The sequence below is a fragment of the Schistocerca piceifrons genome, chromosome 7, assembly GCF_021461385.2.
Source record: "Schistocerca piceifrons isolate TAMUIC-IGC-003096 chromosome 7, iqSchPice1.1, whole genome shotgun sequence".
Lineage (NCBI taxonomy): Eukaryota > Metazoa > Arthropoda > Insecta > Orthoptera > Acrididae > Schistocerca > Schistocerca piceifrons.
The window spans coordinates 504,832,429-504,847,687 of NC_060144.1; the positions used below are offsets into that span (position 1 = coordinate 504,832,429).

General features: G+C 38.4%; 1 protein-coding gene across 2 annotated transcripts in view; it reads left to right on the forward strand.

Annotated features, from left to right (window-relative positions):
* Nucleotides 1-15,017, forward strand: part of LOC124804771 (ubiquitin-protein ligase E3A) — a 130,462-nt gene extending 115,445 nt beyond the window's left edge. For both annotated transcript variants that reach the window (XM_047265089.1, XM_047265091.1), the window contains exon 12: nt 13,390-15,017. In XM_047265089.1, coding sequence (XP_047121045.1) covers nt 13,390-13,510 — 121 coding nt within the window. In that variant the 3' untranslated portion in view covers nt 13,511-15,017. The remainder of the gene's footprint in view (nt 1-13,389) is intronic.
* The last annotated feature ends 242 nt before the right edge of the window (nt 15,018-15,259 follow it).

Genomic DNA, 15,259 nt, shown 5'->3' on the forward strand with positions numbered 1-15,259 from the left:
CCGCTACACTCCATGGCAGCAGCCTGAAGATGGCTGACTGCGGCCATCAGCATGCTCAGCTGTTCGTGAACAGTGGCCAGCTCCTCCTGTGTCCCTACACAGCAGTCATACATCCTATCCATCCTAAGAAATCAACAATTTAATGTAGAGAGTTGAGTAATCAACTTTTAACTAGACTGCTAATTCACTAAAGGCGGCTGATAGCTGACTAAACTGTGGTTACTATACACTTCATGTTGGGAAAATGTTTTTTAGAAATTCATCATTATTGTATATTTTTATTATCATTTGTTGACAGAATCCTAATCATTACCACAATCAATGTCCTTCAATTGTTGCACCATTTGTAGTTTGTATGGATGAAATTTTAAATCAAGATGAAGAATTCTGGGAACACACTCCTGGGACATTCCAACCACTGCTGCTTGCTTACGAATTGAACACCGAGGGGCGCCGTAAGACAGACTCGCATACAACATCAATTTTTGCTGGAGAACGCACACTTCTTGGTCGTCCTGTTGGTTTCTTCTTGAGGGCAGATCCAGTCTCTTCAAAGATATTAATCCAACATTTTATCAAGTACTTCAACAGAATGCCATCATGACATCGTAAATTATAAAACTGTCGAAACTCCCTCTGCGCCGCTACCAAACATTCATTGTTTTTATATAAAAAAAAAAAATTATGGCTAACATGCGCTGTTGTCCGTTCCACTGACCCATGATTACTGAAATGGCAGACTGTTTACTCGCTAACTGTCATGAACCTACAGTGCTACCACCTGCCCGTAGGTGCCACTACTCATTTCAAACATTCCTTTTACTCTGTGTCACCCTTTACGTTCAGGAGCGACCTCCTGACACTTAAATCTATACTTGATGTTAACAAATTTCTCTTCTTCAGAAATGGTTTCCTTGCCGTAGCCAGTCTACATTTTATATCCTCTCTACCTCGACCATCATCAGTTATTTTGTTGCCCAAGTAGCAAAACGCATCTACTACTTAATGTCTCATTTCCTAATCTAATACCTTCATAATCACCTGACTTAATTCGACTCCATTATATTATCCCCATTTGTTGATGTTCATCTTATATCCTCCTTTCAAGGCACTGTCCATTCCGTTCAGCTGCTTTTCCAGGTCCTTTGCTGTCTCTGACAGAATTACAATGTCATCAGCAAACCTCACAGAGTTTTTATTTCTGCTCCATGGATTTCAATTCCTACTCCAAATTTTTCTTTTGTTTGCTTTACTGCTTGCTCAATATACAGATTGAATAACATTGGGGATAGGCTACAACCCAAGTGTCACTCCCTTCTCAACCACTGCTTTCCATTCATGCCCCTCAACTTTTATAACTGCCATCTGGTTTCTGTACGAATTGTAAATAGCCTTTTGCTCCCAGTATTTTACCCCTGCTACATTCAGAATTGCAGAGAGGGTTTTCCAGTCAACATTGCCAAAAACTTTCTCTAAGTCTACAAATGCTAGAGACGTAGGTTTGCCTTTTCTTGACCTATCGTCTAAGATAAGTTGTAGGATCAGTATTACTTTGCATGTTCCAATATTTCTACAGAATGCAAACTGATCTTCCCCGAGGTTGGCTTCTACCAGTTTTTCCATTTGTCTGTAAAGAGTTAGTTCAACACCTGCTCTCTTTTGGATTGGTATTTTTATATTCTTCTTGAAGTCTGAGGGTATTTCGCCTGTCTCATACATCTTGCTCAGCAGATGGATGAGTTTTGTCATGGCTGGCTCTCCCAAGGCTATCAGTAGTCTTAATGGAATGTTGTCTGCTCCCAGGGCCCTGTTTCAACTTAGATCTTTCAGTGCTCTGTCAAACTCTTCACTCAGTATCGTATCTCCTGTTTCACCTTCATCTACGTCCTCTTCCATTTCCGTAATATTGCCCTCAAGTACATCGCCCTTGTATAGACCCTATATATACTCCTTCCACATCTGTTTTCCCTTCTTTGGTTAGGACTGGTTTTCTAACTGAGCTCTTGATATTCGTACAGGTGGTTATCTTTCTCCAAAGGTCTCTTTAATTTTTACCAGTCTGGATTTGGAACACTGCGACTGTCTTGTTAAAGTTTTCAGGAATTACTGCAACCAATCGCCATTTTTTCTTCAATTTTTATTTATTCATGACCAGTTTCGAATTGCCTGGTGATTTATCATCAGATGATACCATTTAGTTTGGAGTATTGTGGGGGTTGTGCATCTGTGGTGAATATAGAGACAGAAAAGTGCACACTGTATGTGGGAAGATTGTAAAATTAATTTGATGGTATTATTCACTGTTTTTATTCTTGTGGCAGGCACTGCTCTGGAAAACATAATGTATGCTTTCCAGTATCATTAAATGTCAAGTGAAACAGGCAATTTTTCACCGATGGTGACTCCCACATACTTTACAAAATATAAACAAACCAAAGAGTGTGGCTGTTGTTGTCTCCAAAGAGTTTTGTGGACACAGAGAGTTTCTTTGATAATGTTTCGTTTTGTGCAGCATTCGTAATAAAATATGTATTTATTACATTACTTCCTATATAATAATTAGTATTATGTTTTCACATTGGAAAATTTTCTTATGCTATTTACAACATTTACAACACTGTTTAGGACAATATTTCTAGTAGTGAAGTTATGTTTGGCATGTTTCTCATTGCTCAATAAAGAGGATAGTGTACATATGGGGAGAGGAGGGGGGAAGGGAAAAGAGGGTGAGGGGAAAGAGGTGGGAGAGGGAGAGGAGAGAAGAAAATTGTGTGTGTGTGTGTGTGTGTGTGTGTGTGTGTGTGTGTGTGTGTGTGTGTAAAGGAGAGAGGTGTTTAGCTGTGGTGTGAGTGAGGTTGGGAATGGGTATGGGAGTGGATGAGTACAGTATTTATTAGTTTTTCAAATTTAAGGACTCGTTAAAATTTTAGATGAATGGGTTATTTGCTAAATCAATTGTTCATTTAAGATGGTGTGGGGTGTTTTATTGTTAAGCATGAAAATTTCAAGTTGTTCCAAGAGGTCTATTTTTATTCTTTTGTCTACAATGCGTAGAATGTGGAGGTTGGTTTTTATATCTGTGATTGAATGACTATTTTGGGCTAGAAGGGCTGCAAAAGTGGATTTATTTAAATTATTTAAACGGAGTGTGTCAGTGTGCTCTTTCTATTGGATTTCAAAATTTCTTCCTGTCTCTCCTATGTAGTAGCAAGAACAGCTGTCACAAGTTAATTTGTATGTACCTGATTTGTGATATCGTTGGCTGGTTGTTTTAATGTTGTGAATTGTTTTGTTTTGTATTTTGCTGTTTGTATGGAAACTGATTTTGACTTTGTGTGTTTTGAATAGTCTTGCAAATTGGTATGATATATTACCAAGGAAAGGCATACAGACATATTTAGTTTCTTCTGGTGCTGAGGAAAGGTTTGTTGATGGTTTTTGCTTAGTTTTCATCTTTGCATCTAGGTTGTCAGCTATGGTTGGGTCATAAGCATTGTTGTGGGCTATTGTTTTTAAAATGTTTAGTTCCTTAGTTTTTACAGCAGGTTCAGCATGAATTTTGTTTACACAGTTGAGTGCTGATCTGAAAAACGCTAGTTTATGCTGATTTGGGTGGCATGATGTATTATTTATAGCAACATCTGTTATGGTGGGTTTCCTGTAAATTTTGAATTTGTGTTTGGAGTTGTGACATGTTACGTTTAAGTCAAGAAAATTAATTCCCAGTTGTGTTTGGTGCTCAACTGTAAACCGTATTGTGGGATGTATATTATTCAGTTTAGAGGCTAAGTTTTCTATATTGGTTGTTGTTCCATTGTATAGTATCAATGTGTCATCAACATAGCGTTTATAATAAATTACTTTCTTTTTCCATTGGATTATCTTTAAAGAATTTGTTTTACAGATCATTAATATAGATGTCAGCTAGTAGGCCAGCTAAACTACTGCCCATTGCTAAACCGTATTTCTGAATATAGATTTTAATATTAAAGGAAAAGTAAATGTGAGACAACACTAACCCAAGCAAATCCATCAGTTCATAGATTTCTATGTTACTTAGCTTTTTATGATGCAATAAGTTGTTTTTGATTATGTGGAATGTTGCTGTTATTGGCATGTTGGTGTACAGGTTTACTATGTTGAAGGATGTAAATTGTGCTGTTGTGGGAATAGTGATATCTTTTATGCTGTTAATTAGTTCATAGCTGTTTTCTATGGCGTAGTTATTTGTGAATGTGTAGGATTTACTGAGAATTTCATGAAGTTTTTTGGTTTTTTGTATCCAGGACTGTGTATTGAGTTGACTGTTGGGTGTAGTGGGTGGCCTTGTTTATGAACCTTGGATTGTGATCTGAGCTTTGGAACTGTTGGGTTTATTATTATGCAGTGTTTGGCTTCAGAAGTTGTTAGGAGGTAGTTGCAGTTTTTTAACAGGTTTTTTATTTTGTTTTGGTATTTTGGGGTAGGCTCAGATTCTAGTTCAGTTATGTTGGTATTTTTAAAAAATTCTAATGTTTTGTTAATGTACTCTGATTCATACATTATTACAGCTGCATTACTTTTGTCAGCCTTAACCACACCAAGCGAGGTGGCGCAGTGGTTAGCACACTGGACTCGCATTCGGGAGGACGACGGTTCAATCCCGTCTCCGGCCATCCTGATTTAGGTTTTCCGCGATTTCCCTAAATCACTTCAGGCAAATGCCGGGATGGTTCCTTTGAAAGGGCACGGCCGATTTCCTTCCCCATCCTTCCCTTACCCGAGCTTGCGCTCCGTCTCTAATGACCTCGTTGTCGACGGGACGTTAAACACTAATCTCCTCCTCCTCCTCCTTAACCATAAGAGCATTATTATCAACTAGGTTTTTTTAAATTTGTTTTAATGTTGTAGCCTCATTATGAGTAATATTGTGGAGTTTTTTTGTTTTCATGTTTTTCTTTATTTTATTTGCTTCATGTGCTAGAGCATTGTGGTCATTTTGATTTAGTTTTGCTGATAGGCAGGCTACCTTTGTGTCAGTTATTACATCTTTGACAGTGTTTTCATCAAGTTTGGTGGAAATATTGTGATTTAGCCCTTTATTTAGCAAATTTAGTTCTGTGTTGTTGAAATTAATGTTTGTTGTGTTAGCACCCTCCCAGAAAAATTATGATTTTCATCAGGTAAGTTGGGGTAGCAGTTGGTGAATTTTTTTGGCAAAGAGGTTTGAGAGCTTTTTCTTTTGTTTGGATGAAATTTTCAACATTTGTTTACCCATAGATTGTTGAACTAACTCTATGAACATTACATTTTGGGACAGCATAAGGTGATTGCTTAACTCTTAAGTGCAGCCTGTAGATGTCTTTATTGAGTAAGTCTTTTGGTTTATAATGAGACCTAATTTCATTTTTGATTCATGTGACTTTTGGCTGCCTAAGCTGATTTACACTGGTCATTGATTACAACTTTGACATAATTAGGAATGTTTTCTAATATGCACTGCTTATTGAATTTAATAGCAAGAATAGTTTTCATTAACTTCAGTTTACACTTTCTGTATGTATTCCTTGTTCCTTTTACCTGGTTAGGTAGCGAAATAAAACTTTATTCATTCTGGGTTTGGAATACTGTACTCCTCCACTCCCATACTCATTCCCAACCTCGCTCATATCACACCAAAACACCATTCTCTCTACCTCTCTTTTTTACACACACACACACACACACACACACACACACAAATCTTTTCTCCCTCTCCCTCCCTTTCAACCCTTCCATTCCTCCCTCCCTCTTTTCCCTCCCTCCTCTCCCCATATGTAGACTATCCTCCTTATTGAGCAATGAGAAACATGCCAAACACAACTTCACTACCAGAAACATTGTCCTAAACACTGTGTTGTAAATTTCTACATCTACATGATTACTCTACAGTTCACATTTAGGTGCTTGGTAGAGGGTTCATCGAACCACAATCATACTCTCTCTCTCTCTACCATTCCTCTCCCGAACAGCGCGCAGGAAAAACGAATACCTAAACCTTTCTGTTCGAGCTCTTATTTCTCTTATTTTATTTTGATGATCATTCCTACTTATGTAGGCTGGTTTCAACAAAATATTTTCGCATTCGGAAGAGAAAGTTGGTGACTGAAATTTCGTAAATAGATCTCGCCGTGACTAAAAACGTCTTTGCTTTAATGACTTCCATCCCAACTCGCGTATCGTATGTGCCACACTCTCTCCCCTATTACGTGATAATACTAAATGAGCTGCCCTTTTTTGCACCCTTTCGATGTCCTCCGTCAATCCCACCTGGTAAGGATCCCACACCGCGCAGCAATATTGTAACAGAGGACGAACGAGTGTAGTGTAAGCTGTCTCTTCAGTGGACTTGTTGCATCTTTTAAGTGTCCTGCCAATGAAACGCAACCTTTAGCTTGCCTTCCCCACAATATTATCTATATGGTCTTGCCAACTGAAGTTGTTCATAATTTTAACACCCAGGTACTTAGTTGAATTGACAGCCTTGAGAATTGTACTATTTATCGAATAATCGAATTCCAACGGATTTCTTTTGGAGCTCATGTGGATCACCTCACACTTTTCGTTATTTAGCATCAACTGCCACCTGCCACACCATACAGCAATCTTTTCTAAATCGCTTTGCAACTGATACTGGTCTTCGGATGACCTTACTAGACTGTAAATTACAGCATCATCTGCGAACAACCTAAGAGAACTGCTCAGATTGTCAGCCAGGTCATTTATATAGATCAGGAACAGCAGAGGTCCCAGGACGCTTCCCTGGGGAACACCTGATATCACTTCAGTTTTACTCGATGATTTGCCGTCTATTACTACGAACTGCGACCTTCCTGACAGGAAATCACGAATCCAGTGACACAACTGAGACGATACCCCATAGGCCCGCAGCTTGATTAGAAGTCGCTTGTGAGGAACGGTGTCAAAAGCTTTCCGGAAATCTAGAAATACGGAATCAACTTTAGATCCCCTGTCGATAATGGCCATTACTTCGTGCGAATAAAGAGCTAGCTGCGTTGCACAAGAACGATGTTTTTTGAAACCATGCTGATTACGTATCAATAGATCATTCCCTTTGAGGTGATTCATAATGTTTGAATACAGTATATGCTCCGAAACCCTACTGCAAACCGACGTCAATGTTATAGGTCTGTAGTTCGATGGATTACTCCTACTACCCTTCTTAAACACTGGTGCGACCTGAGCAATTTTCCAATCTGTAGGTACAGATCAATCGGTGAGCGAGTGGTTGTATATGATTGCTAAGTAGGGAGCTATTGTATCAGCGTAATCTGAAAGGAATCTAATCGGTATACAATCTGGACCTGAAGACTTTCCCGTATCAAGCAATTTGAGTTGCTTCTCAACCCCTAAGGTATCTACTTCTAAGAAACTCATGCTAGCAGCTGTTTGTGTTTCAAATTCTGGAATATTCCATTCGTCTTCCCTGGTGAAGGAATGTCGGAAAACTGCGTTCAATAACTCCGCTTTAGCGGCACAGTCGTCGGTAACAGTACCATCGGCACTGCACAGCGAAGGTATTGACTGCGTCTTGCCGCTTGTGTACTTTACATACGAGCAGAATTTCTTCGGATTTTCTACCAAATTTCGAGCCAATGTTTCGTTGTGGAACCTATTAAAGGCATCTCACATTGAAGTCCGTGCCAAATTTCGCGCGTCTGTAAATTTTAGCCAATCTCCGGGATTTCGCATTCTTCTGAACTTCACATGCTTTTTCTGTTGCCTCTGCAACAGCGTTCGGACCTGTTTTGTGTACCATGGGGTATCAGTTCCATCTCTTACCAATTTATGAGGTATGAATCTCTCAATTGCTGTTGCTACTATATCTTTGAATTTGGGCCACAATACTCTAAACTAAATCGTATCATCTGATAATGAATCGCCAGGCGATTTGAAACCGGTGATGAATAAATAAAAATTGAAGAAAAATTTGCAATTTGTAAATAGCATAAGAAAATTTTGCAATGTAAAAATATATTACTAATTTTATAAAGGAAGTAATGTAATAAATATATATTTTGCTACGAATGTCGCACAAAACAAAAAATTAACAAAGAAACTCTCTGTCTCCACAAAACTCTTTGGAGACAACAACAGCCACACTCTTTGGTTTGTTTATATTTTGTAAAGTATGTGGGAGTCACCATCGGTGAAAAATTGCCTGTTTCACTTGACATTTAATGATACTGGAAAGCATACATTATGTTTTCCAGAGCAGTGCCTGCCACAAGAATAAAAACAGTGAATAATACCATCAAATTAATTTTACAATCTTCCCACAATATTCTTCCCACATACAGTGCTCACTTTTCCATCTCTATATTCGCCACAGATGCACAACCCCCACAATACTCCAAACTAAATGGTATCATCTGATGATAAATCACCAGGCAATTCGAAACTGGTCATGAATAAATAAAAATTGAAGAAAAAAGGCGATTGGTTACAGTAATTCCTGAAAACTTTTAACAAGACAGTCGCAGTGTTCCAAATCCAGATTGGTAAAAATTAAAGAGACCTTTGGAGAAAAATTAACCACCTGTACGAATATCAAGAGCTCAGTTGGAAAACCAGTCCTAACCAAAGAAGGGAAAACAAACGTGGAAGGAGTATATAGAGGGTCTATACAAGGGCAATGTACTTGAGGGCAATATTACGGAAATGGAATAGGACGTAGTTGAAGGTGAAACAGGAGATACGATACTGAGTGAAGAGTTTGACAGAGCACTAAAAGATCTAAGTTGAAACTGGGCCCTGGGAGCAGACAACATTCCATTAAGACTGCTGATAGCGTTGGGAGAGCCATCCACGACAAAACTCATCCATCTGCTGAGCAAGATGTATGAGACAGGCGAAATACCCTCAAACTTCAAGAAGAGTCTTAATAGTCTTCCCACATACAGTACTTACTTTTTCATCTCTCTATTTGCCACAGATGCACGACCCCCACAATACTCCAAGCTAAACGGTATCATCTGATAATGAATCGCCAGGCGTTTCGAAACTGGTCATGAATAAATAAAAATTGAAGAAAAAATGGCGATTGGTTGCAGTAATTCCTGAAGTCCCTTTAATTTTCCTGTAAGCAGTATCTATCTTACCCCTAGTGTTACATGCTTCTACATCTTTACATTTGTCCTCTAGCCATCCCTGCTTAGCCATTTTGCACTTCCTGTCGATTTCATTTTTGAGGCTTTGTATTCCATTTTATCTGCTTCATTTACTACATTTTTATATTTTCTCCTTTCATCAATTAAATTCAATATCACTTCTGTGACCAAAGGATTATTACTAGCCTTTGCCTTTTTACCTACTTAATCCTCTGCTCCCTTCACTATTTCATCTCCCAAAGCTACCTATTCTTCTTTTGTTGTATTTCTTTCCCCTGTTCTTGTCAGTCGTTCCCTGGTGCTCTCTTCAGTGTCTGGTTCTTTCAGTTTATCCAAGTCCCATCTCCTTAAATTCCTACCTTTTTGCAGTTTCTTCAGTTTTAATCTACAGTTCATAACCAATGAATTGTGGTCAGAGTCCACATCTGCCTCTGGAAATGTCTTGCAATTTAAAACCTGGTTCTTAAATCTCTGTCTTACCATTATATAACCTATATGAAACCTTCCAGTGTCTCCAGGTCTCTTCCACGTATTCAACTTTCTTTCACGGTTCTTAAACCAATTGCTAGCTATGATTTGGTTGTGCTCTGTGTAAAATTTTACCAGACAACTTCCTGTTTCGTTCCTTACCTCCGTCCATATTCATCTACTATTTTTCATTCTCTTCCTTTTCATACTATCGATTTCCAGCCCCCCCATGACTATTAAATTTTCGTCTCCTTAACTATCTGAATAATTTCTTTTATTGCATCATACATTTCTTCAGTCTCTTTCATCATCTGCGGAGCAAGTTGGCATATAAACTTGTACTAGTGTGGCAGCCGTGGACTGAAGGGATTACACTGAAGATAGTTGGTAAAGTGTTATTCTTCTATAGTTTATGAAACTTTTGTGTAGAACTAACATCTGTACTTGAAGCTGCACTTTCATACAAAATTTTCTGAGTAAACTTTTCTCAGTATCAGGAGGAGCAGTAACAGTTGCATTTGACTATGAACTTTAAATGACTCTGTCCTATTGTTGCAGCAAATGAAAATTCAGTAGTAGTTTCACAGGAGAAAATAAATTTTGAGGAGAGAAATTTGAAGCAAAAAAAAGAAATTTTAAGTCTGGTTGACGTTCTTGAAACAGTACTTGTTGGTGGAAATAAGGAAGTGCTTACGTGTTAGAAACATTCCTGCAAGTGACATATTTCTACATTAATTCCTTTTTCTACATAAAATGGATATTTATATGACGATGCAAATAATCACTTGTAGACAATATAAAGTAAATGGATAGATAAAAAATGTACTCACCAAGCGATGGCAGGAGAACACACACACACACACACACACACACACACACACACACACACACACACACACACACACAAAGGTTTAAATTGTACAAGCAGTTGGAGCCAGTGGCTCCTTCTTCTGGTAGAAGAATTGAAGGGGAAGGAAAAAGGGTGAAGGAAAAGGAATGGAGGGGTTTAGGGAGAACTTTAGGTAAGGGTTAATTACTAGATGGGATAAGAAGGAAAGACAGAATCAGCCTGACTGAGCTTTCAGCAAAAGCCACCTTCAGAAGGGAAACACACATTCACACAAACGAGCACACCATACACTCGCACGACTACTACCTCCAACAACTCCAGCTAGAATGCAGTTGTGTTGAACAGAAGCAGCAATCCAGATTGGGGCAGGGAAGGGGAAAGGATTGTGTGTGATGACGAGCAGAGAAGGGAAGAAAACAGGTGGGTGCTGTGGCCTAGCAGTGCACAGTGAGGCTGAGGGGATATGAACTGGATGGAGGTTATAGGACAGAATGGGTGGAAACTGTTTGGTGGAGGCTGTTGGGACAGTATGTTACCATAGGTTGTGCCTGGGATGACTTTGGGAGCAGAGAATGTGTTGTAAGGATAACTCCCATCTGCACAGTTCAGAAAAGCTGATGGTAGAGGAAAGGGTCTAGTTAGCCTGGGTTGTGAAGCAGCTGTTGAAACCAGCCATGTTATGTTCAGCTGCATGTTGTGCCATAGACTGATCCACTTTGCTCTTTGCTACAATTTGGCAATGGCCATTTGTCCTAGTGGACAGCTGGCTGATAGTCGTACCAATTAAAAAAAACTCTATGTAATGATTACAACAGAGCTGGTATATGCATTGGCTGCTTTCACAGGTGCCCCAGCCTCTGATGGGGTAGGATAAGCCTGTGACAGGACTGGAATAGGAATGCTGGATGGGTGGGTAGAGCAGGTCTTGCACCTGGGTTTTCCACAGAGGCATGATCCCTGTGATTTAACCATATTGGACTCTTTAAAGTGCTGCTTTCCTCCTTCCAGTCAACACTTCTTTGCCATCAATCCCTCCAACCAAAGCCAACATAATCCCAACACTGAACCATGTCTCTCCCAGTTCACATCACAGTTCAACCATGATCCCCCCCCCCCCCCTCCTCTACCATCGCTGGTCAGCTCCAACTCTGTCTTGCGATCCTTCCCCAGGTCCATTCCTAATGACATCAACCTTTTGTGAAAGGTAGGGCAGCCATACATTGCCTCAAAACAGATCCTGACCTAATAATCCTATCTCCTGGCTCCTCTACCTATAAACTCTGCCGCAGTGGTCCCACCCAGAAGTCTAACATAACCTGCAATCCTGCTTAAAACCTTAGGACCTTTCGAGAACCTCTCCCCTGAATCCATTCCCCTCATCACTTCTATGACACCGCAAATGCCCACCTCCTGCATGTTCCCCAAAAGCCACAAATCTAAAACATCCTGGACTCCCTGGTGTAGCTGGTTATTGTGCTCCCACTGAAAGAATTTAGGCTCTCATTGTCTAACACTTCCTTCCAATTGTCTGAAATCTAGCCTCCCACGTCAAAGATACCAACCACTTCCCTCACTGACTCTCCACCATCTCTGCCCCATTACCTCCTGGATCCATATTAATCACTGTTGATGCCACTTCCTATACACCAACATTCCACATGCCCCTGGTCTTGCTGTTATTGATCACTACCTCTCCCAGTTTCCTTCAGTATGTAAACTCATTACCTCATTTTTCATACATCTTACTAACTTTATCCTAACACAAAACCACTTCTCTTTTGAAGGGCAGGTATAAGAACAAATTCACAGCACAGCCTTGTCCAACTACCATCTAGTCCCTGCATGCTCCGCCAGGCAGTGTACACTTTTCTCCCTCCACTGGTGCTATGCTATCCCTCCCCATTCCCCATCACACTCCAGACTGCTGCTTCCATTCGACGCAGTTTTATCCTGGCTGGAGCAGCCAGAAACAGCAGTTGTGTGTGTTTGTTTTGTTTTTGTTTCCTTTCTGAAGAAGGCTTTTGCTCACAGCTCAAATGTCTGAGTGTTTTGATTGTACCTGTCTGCAGCTCAGTATGACATATCTAAGGTAAGTAGCAGTCTATCCTTATCATAATATTGTTGATATTCCAACCTGGGCTTTCCAGTGTTTGTATTTGCATCATGAGAGAAAACAATTTGAATATCATAAGCTTTATTGGGAAAGTGTTGTTTGGTAAACAATAGGCCCGTGCCCAAATGGCAGATGTTTTGTGAAATTCAAGAGGTAGCTTGTTGAGTCAGCCTTAAAGGTAACCCAGCCTACTGTAGTTTTCATACTCATTTTTAAAAATCTTAATATTACTTATCTGGAAATGAATGGCTCCGACTACATCAGAACACATCAGACACACAGGAAATTGGCATTGCCTATTTTCAATGAGAAGTAAAGAAGTATTGCCAAGTTTTTCAGTCTCACATTTGGAATTTTAAATGTTAAATGGCATCTGGTCATGCACACAGAAGACACTAAACTACATCCCATGAATGTGAAATTTTTTCTTAACCAAAACTTTAGTAAGCCGTGATGGGCACCAGTTACATTATTTAAATCCTTTTTATTGTGAAGAGGAAGGAAGAAAAATAGTGAGGCCTAAAGTTTGGTTACGATGTTGCTGAATAAAGCCCAAGCCTATTGTAAAATAAATAAATTGTGAAGAGTATTTGTGTAGAGGAACTAGGAAGGTCAGTCTTGTAACTTAGTGATGAAGTTGGTATGTCAACTGCTAGAGGGACATTGTAGAAAGTAAGAAGATACATTAACATTGTTGTCAGCGCCCCTGCTGCATTCTGTTATTGACTAATAATTCTACTAGCATTGTTTGAGATATGCAACTCATGCTCTTTACATTCCCATTATTCATTAGTGTCTTATAATTTCAGGTTACCTACAGCTCATACGTGTTTCAACGTTCTTCTGCTTCCTGAGTATGAGACAAAGGAAAAGTTAAATGATAGACTTATGAAGGCAATAAAGTATTCCAAAGGATTTGGAATGTTGTAACCCACTTCGCTTTCCTCCTAAAATTTAGGAAACAAATTACTTTGAAGTTCCCATCATGTCTAAAGATTGTGGAATTTGTTAATAAACTCCTGTGAAAATGAAAATTTTTGGTGCAATTTAGCAGTGGATGAAATATGGTGCAAAATGAGCTGCTCATTAGTGTTACATAAGTGTGTAATAACAATTTATTCTATGTTACCACTCCCTCTTGCCTCTGGGCTGTTAGTCCAGTGATGAATGTAAACTGATTTGTTAAATATCAGTGACAGTTTCCTGGTGGTGTTTAGTAACAAAATTATTAACACTACTGACAGTGTCTAAATATGGAGGTATCTGCAAAATACTACTGTAATTGACTTTGTACAAAGTGCTAAGAATATTGTCATCTTCAGTGAAGCTTTTATGAACATGGGGAGGAAGAATGAGGTGTCTGTTTAGTGTGTTTGTATGAATGAAATTCACAGTGTATGATTCATTTTGTGTGTGATGACTAATTAATTTGTCTCTTGTACATTTTCCAAAATTTTGAGGCAGCTATTCTGTTTCCCTCCAGAAAAGTGCAAAAAGGAATGACTTCATATCCTTACAAATTTGCTTCATGTCTGGTGCACATACACACACACAAACTAATCTATTACCTGTCATGTTTACACATAAAGTTTCCAATTTTTGAAATGAGGATAGTGGACAATTGAATGAAATTATAAAAATAAAATATTTTTGTGCAAGAAATGCTTATTTTAAGTGTGTACATTTAAAGATGAAACTTTTTCAATATATGTACAGTGAGATGTTAAAACCTACATTTAGTGTAAACTTATTTTTAATAAACAATGTTGCCTGGTAAATACAATTTTAGAAATGAAATGACCATTTCCAAGAATTCTGATGTGGTCCTACAAAGAGACTGATAGTTTACTGCTCTCATGTTGATTTAGACAAGTCAACAACAAGAATGTTTCTGTAATAAATAATTTTTGAACTATTTATAATAAGTTTTGATACAGTAAACTAGATATTTTATTCATCATATTTAATTATTTCGAAACAGGGCTGTGCTCATTTGTAAATAATTTTTCATTTGTAATAAATAGATTTAAACTTTCATTCAAATTTTTCCAACCTACATTGTTGCAACAGGAATGTTTAAAGTTATACTATTCTCAGTTTTCCTTTTTCCTTGTGCTCAAATTTCACAAAGTGAGAATTACTGGTAGTATTTGACCTTTTTTACTATCTTTATTGGTTTGCATTCTATGAGAAATGCTATTTTATTTGGTATAGTAGTATGTTACTGTCAGTCCTAGACTGTTATTTCATTCTGTTTCTTGTATTTGTAATTTGCTTTCATTTCAGTCTTCATTGTGTAAAATAGCTGAAGCATTGTGACATCCTCAAACTACTTTCAATTTATGAATTCTAAGCTTTATGTAAAAGTTAGATTGTTAATGTACATTTGATTTGTGAGAAGCATGTAAAGCTGTTAATAAATCTTGTAGAAATGGTTTATTTATTTTTACTGATGTGTGTGTTATAAAGGAGCAATATCTTAATCAATTGGCTACACAATTTTATGCACATGACACAAGCAACTTTTATAGGTATCAGGTATCACTTACACTGGTAATTCCTGAAGCTTGGTGCATCTTAAATTACAAATAGAAATGTTGGGATATGCTCACAGGCTTATTTATATCTAGATGTGCAACAGATTAACATGATAGGATAATTGATTTCCATAATCATTTG